The sequence below is a fragment of the Dreissena polymorpha genome, chromosome 3 (genome assembly GCF_020536995.1).
Source record: "Dreissena polymorpha isolate Duluth1 chromosome 3, UMN_Dpol_1.0, whole genome shotgun sequence".
NCBI classification, from domain to species: domain Eukaryota; kingdom Metazoa; phylum Mollusca; class Bivalvia; order Myida; family Dreissenidae; genus Dreissena; species Dreissena polymorpha.
This window is the reverse complement of record NC_068357.1, coordinates 29483394-29489294: the sequence shown is the minus strand read 5'-3', so window position 1 is coordinate 29489294 and position 5901 is coordinate 29483394. Positions and strand designations below refer to the sequence as shown.

At 37.2% G+C, this 5901-nt stretch overlaps 1 protein-coding gene across 1 annotated transcript; it reads right to left on the bottom strand.

Annotated features, from left to right (window-relative positions):
• Nucleotides 1–318: 318 nt before the first annotated feature.
• Nucleotides 319–5346, bottom strand: LOC127873453 (uncharacterized). The gene is made up of 5 exons (XM_052417331.1): nt 4448–5346; nt 3389–3782; nt 2155–2415; nt 1081–1138; nt 319–685 (listed from the first exon to the last, which is right to left on the bottom strand). Exons 1-5 carry the CDS (start codon nt 5313–5315, stop codon nt 518–520), a joined length of 1749 nt encoding a protein of 582 aa, XP_052273291.1. The 5' UTR covers nt 5316–5346; the 3' UTR covers nt 319–517.
• Between the last annotated feature and the right edge of the window lie 555 nt (nt 5347–5901).

Genomic DNA, 5901 nt, shown 5'->3' with positions numbered 1-5901 from the left:
AAACTATGACATCTACATAGAAACTAAATAAATATTGCTATTTTCAAATTCTAAATACAACATTCAGACACATTTGTATATCAGACAGGCTAAATTCAGTTCCAGATGCTATTTATAGATCACAATTCACATAGTGTGACGGTATTTAATGATGATTCATTAATATGACAATGAATTAAACACATAAATTGTGTCTTATTAAATGTTTTCTCATTAAGATACTTTTAAAGAATTTACAAACGAATTAAATTGTATGATTTCCTACTTTACGTGGATAATTAAACAATGCACAAAACATCATATTTCTTATCTGCTCCCATGTTAACATTAAGCAGCACATACACAAAATATATATCAGCAGAGTTACCAATAACAATCTGTTAAAGAATTGTTTCTGGCAGATGTTTAAAAAACTGCTTAACTCAACAACTTTGAAAAGAATGAAAAAATCACAGCTTTCTTAACCCTACTGAATTGTTTCAAGCGCTTCTCCCCAATACTTTCATCACCCAGAACCTCATACGACATACACATCTACGTTGTCATGACGAAAGCACTGTTTGGCCTCCTGCAATATCCGTAGGCGCGGCCCCATGGGTATGCCTATCTTCTCCAGTCTGTCCTCGGTCATGTATGGCAGCTCTATCATCCCTATGTGCTCCGTTTGGAAGTTGGGAACATAGCGCTGGAAAACCATGGAAACGATTGTGTAACTAGTTTAAATGAAATTTTACTCATTTAATTTAATGTGTTGCAGAAAAAGCAAGGACATGATTTTAAAACTGCATGGGTTTCATTACATTTTGCTAGCTTCAGTTTATTTTTGGTACACTACATCAGGCTATATAGGAATGTTATAGTTCACACTGAAATTAAAATATGCCCTACATTAACATAAGGTAGGTATCAGATATGTATTATTACCTCAATCGTTTTGGCTCTAAACATTCATGTAACTCGATCTAACTGAAAAACTTTCCACAAGAACATCAGTTTTAATTTTCAAATGTATTATGCCCCAATAGTACATATTTGTAAATCACATATGTACACAAAGGTGAAGCTAATGCAAAACTTTACCTCATAACCTAACTTCTGAAGGAACAGTTCCAATAATGGAGGCTCAGAACCAAAGAACCTGAAAAAGCATAATATGTATGCATCAAATGTTTACAGGTCATGTTTTTTTTAAGAAAATTTTGCAAACATTTGAATTGCTCAAACAGAATAAAAACTACTTCTACACGTTTTGCTAAATTCCAACCTAGCTAAATGAATGTGAAAACAAGAGTTCTGTGGTCCTAGACAAATGCCCTCTAAAACAGGGCCTTGACACAGGATTTTTTGCAACAAAACAAGAGTTAATCTTATCATATTTGTGTGACTTAGCCACTTAAATAAGTTTTTAGTTGACACTGAATAATGCACTTCTCTATTCCTCGTTATAGTAAATGGGTTGAAAATATTATGGTATTATAACTAGTGATGTTCTTCAATAGGGGCCATGTACTGTCCAACGCCAATGCACATGGGAAGTATTAAGCCAATCGGTCCCTCCGTTCACAAGTTACTTATCGGAATTTTTTTAACTCTTAGTGTGACAGTTACCTTGACCTTTGACTTAGTGACCCAAATTTCAATAGAGATCATCTACTGGCAAATGCAATGCACATGGGAAGTATCAAGCCAATTGGTCACAAGTTATTGATCGGAAACGAACTGGTCTACCGACAGATTGACTGACATCCAGCAAAACAATATACCCCCTCTTCTTCGAAGGAGTGCATTCAAATCCAAGGTTAGTTATCTATTAACTTGTGACCTCATGCATTATAAAGCAGTCAGCTGACACAGTTATTTACATATTTTCATAATAATTAACAATTTATTGGTAATGACAAAGCACTCCACAAAAATTACAGTTTGTATAACTGTAATTATAAACCAATGTAAAACATCTTAGTAAATGACTTTTTGTGCAGTTATGAAATCATTAAGCATGCCATTAAAATTTACATGTACACCAATTTATATGCTTAACATCTTCATAAATGTCCACTTTGTGATTTCTAATACATGTACTCGTTTTGGAGGCTTTTTAAATGTTACATTTATACCAAACTACATGGTTGTCATGATAAGAAAAACTCCTACTTTGTGAGCTTGTTGACTCGTTTAGGATTCGTCAAGCCTGGTGCCCACTCTCTGAAGATCTGCTGTTCTGTAAGCACCCCACTCAACATGTTGGGAAATGGACCGGAAGGGTTATCACGCAGTTCTGCAAGCTGCCGTTTAACAGATTCAAGGTCATTCACCATGGTGTTGTGGGTGCGCAGTTCAGATGAGAGATGAGCCACACTTCTAGCCAGAGTTACCACATGAGACTCCAGCCTCTGGAAACGCTTGTTGATGTTTCTGAAGAGCAACATATTTTACATTTTACATCAACTAAACTGTTATCTAAAAAAATATCAAGGGGAATGGCTAAATAATTAACAATAGAAAACGAATGCATGTTCAAAACCAATCAGACAATACATGTTCAAAACCAATCTGACAATACAATTAACTTTTATTTGAAGCAAAAACGGTTTTATGAGCAGTGTATGCACTTGTTAAATTACTTGTAACTGCTTGTTTGAAATACTTTTAAGTTGAAATCTTTTCATGCTATGTCAGCTTCAAGAATCATAACTTTAAGGAATATATGGATTGCTTGGAATGAAGTCTTTGTTCATGTTTTTTACATGTTTGATTTTTTTTATAAAATCTTGAAGAGGATTTATAATAACCCTAAGGTTTAGAATTCTGAAGAACATGATTTTGCTGACAAGCACTATAGCCCTAATTATTTGATAATAGTCATAAGAACCGCAATGAACTCATCATAAACTAACAACCCGAAAAAGTTTATCTTTATTTTCATACAAACACCACATACCAATACAAACTTATGTGTGGCTTGCTGTTCAAAGGGTTAATATAAATTGTAAGCAGAAAATCTATTTGAAACATATAGCAATATAGAGGGTTTGTATTTATTTTCGGAGTAATATTGTATTATCATTTCACGAGAATTCATGTTTTCAAAAGTGGCGGAGGCTCAGGTAAGAAAACTTGTATGATAAAATGATCTTACACTGAAATCAGCACATTTCTTTTATTTCATGTCTTTGTACATTGAATTTATGAAATGCAAACAATTTCATAAAATTTCATTAAAGTGGGCTTAATGCATACACGTAAAGTATCATTCCAGAAAGCCAGTGCAGTCTGCCAGATAAGCTGTGGGTACTGCACAGGCTAATCTGGAATGACAACTGATACAATTGCATTAAGCCCAGTTTTCCCAGAATGCAGCTGAAATAAATATATCATTCCTGCTCACTTGAACTCCCTGGAATGGTGTTTATGATGAGCCTGCTTGCCAGGTTTGACCTTGGCCTCTCTCCTGAAGGAGCTGGTATCTGAGCTGCCTATACTCCACCTCCTGGGCCTTCCAATGGCAGGGGGTGCTACATTTGGGCCCTTATTATGACCCCGTGAACTATGACCCCCGGCAATGTTCACGTGCGACTGAATATCATGGTAGCGAGACTCGAGGTTGTGCATGTGGTGTCGCAACTCGAGGTTTTCTCTGGAGGTCATGAGGTCGCCTGCCGGGTGAGGCTGCTCGGTGTCGTGAGATTCTATCGTGAGTATCGTGTTGTCAATATCAAAGTCAAAGGACTGGTTGCTCTCGGTCTCAGTTTCAGACTCATTAACGTTACGTAGAATAGCACCTGTAGAATAAGTATAAACAATAGTCAGCAATTATTACAAAGAAATTTCTTCTACATTCTGTCAAAAAACTAATACAATGTACCAGTCAACAAAGTATTTACAATGTTTAACTAAATATAAATTTTATTTTATTACAATTTTGTATTGTGATAGGAGATTCTCTCACTGTCACAACCAAGTACTATTTATTATATATTACTACATATATCAGACATTAAGTTGTGTTCAATTAAAAAAATTATGTATACACCAAAAATTCCTTTTTTATCACTTTAATTTGTTCAAAAAACTTACCTATGCAAAAATTTATAGAATTCAATGCAATAATACATGGAATATTACAGTAGCATTTATTTGGGTTTTTATAAATTAAATATTAGTTTGGTATGTCTGCCACTGGCATATAGATAACAGAAATTTGCTGGAAACGCAAATTAATAGCAGTTGTTAGCAGTAGTCAGTGACATTATGAATACTTCCGGGATATATTGTAAAGATTGACATTTGTAGTTCTACCATAAGAAAATGAACCTCTTACAAGACATAAACTGTACAACTTAACAAACACGAGTCCCCAGCTGTGCAAGAATTTCTTAATGGAATGATGAAGTACTATGAAGGTTTATGAGATATTCAAAGAATCAACTTAGACTCCTTGTTCTACCTTTTGATTTGTATCCAGATCTTGTCTTCCTGCCATGTTCATGAGATTTTCTATCCATACGGAGATTCAGCTCTGAAGTTCTCCTGTGTTTCCGAGATTCTCGGGGAAGATTTTCACCCGCATTTCTAACAGCAAACGACACATTTGTTGCACTTATGGACCGAGCCAAGTTGCGAGCCTCGTCGTCCGAGCAAGGGGTCTCAGGGGGCGTGTTAGTAGGGGACAGAGGGGGCAAGGGCGGGGTAACGGAACCCGTGCTCTCACTGCCAGGGTGCGCACTGTAGTCAAAAATGCTTTGATTCTGAAAATCCTGAGACAGATCATGGTGGGATTGATCGTATGAAATGTCATGTGACAGGTTCAGTTTGTAACTCTGTTCCCTGCTTGCTGCCTGCAGTGCAGTGGTGAGATCCTGTGACAAGCTATGTTTCCGCCGAGTGACAGGAGTAATACCCACACTGTCACTCGTATCCGGGAAAGACACATTATGCTGCTTACGCTCATTGTTCACAGCAATATCAATGTTATTTACATTCCTCTGTGGATAGCCGGGTTTATCCAGCCGTATTGGGGATCGCCCAGGCAAGGTTGGAGGTTTCCGGGCAGAGGTAGGCCTTCCGCTGGGGTTGTCAGGGTACTTGGACGACGGTCCTATGGCATAGTTTGGACTTCCAGGACTGTTGGGACTGGGCTGGCTCAGACTGGACGGTGAGCTGTCACTGAGCTTTGTTGTTTTGGCATTGTCCAGATACTGCGGATTTGTGTTAACGTGCAAACTCTTGGCATTGAAATTGTCTTGAGAAGTTTTACTCTGATGACTAGAGGTGGACTCGTCCAACTGGCCCTGTGTGCTTGAACTCTGACCCATGGGGCTCTCTCGATGGTTCGAGGTATGTGGGATACCTTGACCTTGCTGTAAGTATGAATGACCTTGACCTTTGTCATGAAAATGGGCCGCCATGTGGGAGGGTGAGGGTGCAGAGACTGGTCGACTGGTGGAGGGTTGAGGTGGCAGACTACTGGACTGGTTGTACTGGAATATAATAGAAAATAGATTGTTAGTAAGTTATAATAACCTTCTGTTGTTTTTTTACAAAAGTGTACAGGACAAAATCCTAAAAAAGTATAATGTAATCTTCAATAGTCAAATGGTCAAAACTTCAATGCTTTACAAGAATAAGATGTGAATTCAAAGTTGAGCAAAAAAACTGACTGACATTAAAACTGACAAAACAAGGGAAAATCAACATTTCCGTCCCAAAAGGAGGCATATAAAAACACACACACTGTTTAACCAAAACTGAAATTTCTTTGGCAATGAGAGAAGGCATGAATCAACGGAAAAATTAGAACACTTTACCCTTTCTCACTTAGATACAAAAAGAAAATGGCTTTATACAAACAGCATAAAACCATTAAAGCCCGCAATTTACTAGCAGTCTGTTCAGGTTTTA

Bases quoted from the DNA above. Each gene is read 5' to 3' on its own strand.
- LOC127873453 (XM_052417331.1), bottom strand. From the start codon at position 5,315: ATGGGTCAGAGTTCAAGCACACAGGGCCAGTTGGACGAGTCCACCTCT. The intron at 3,783-4,447 runs GTAGAACAAGGA...CTTATTCTACAG, and splicing joins ATCTGGATACAAATCAAAAG to GTGCTATTCTACGTAACGTT. The intron at 686-1,080 runs GTAAAGTTTTGC...ATGGTTTTCCAG, and splicing joins TTCAGAAGTTAGGTTATGAG to CGCTATGTTCCCAACTTCCA.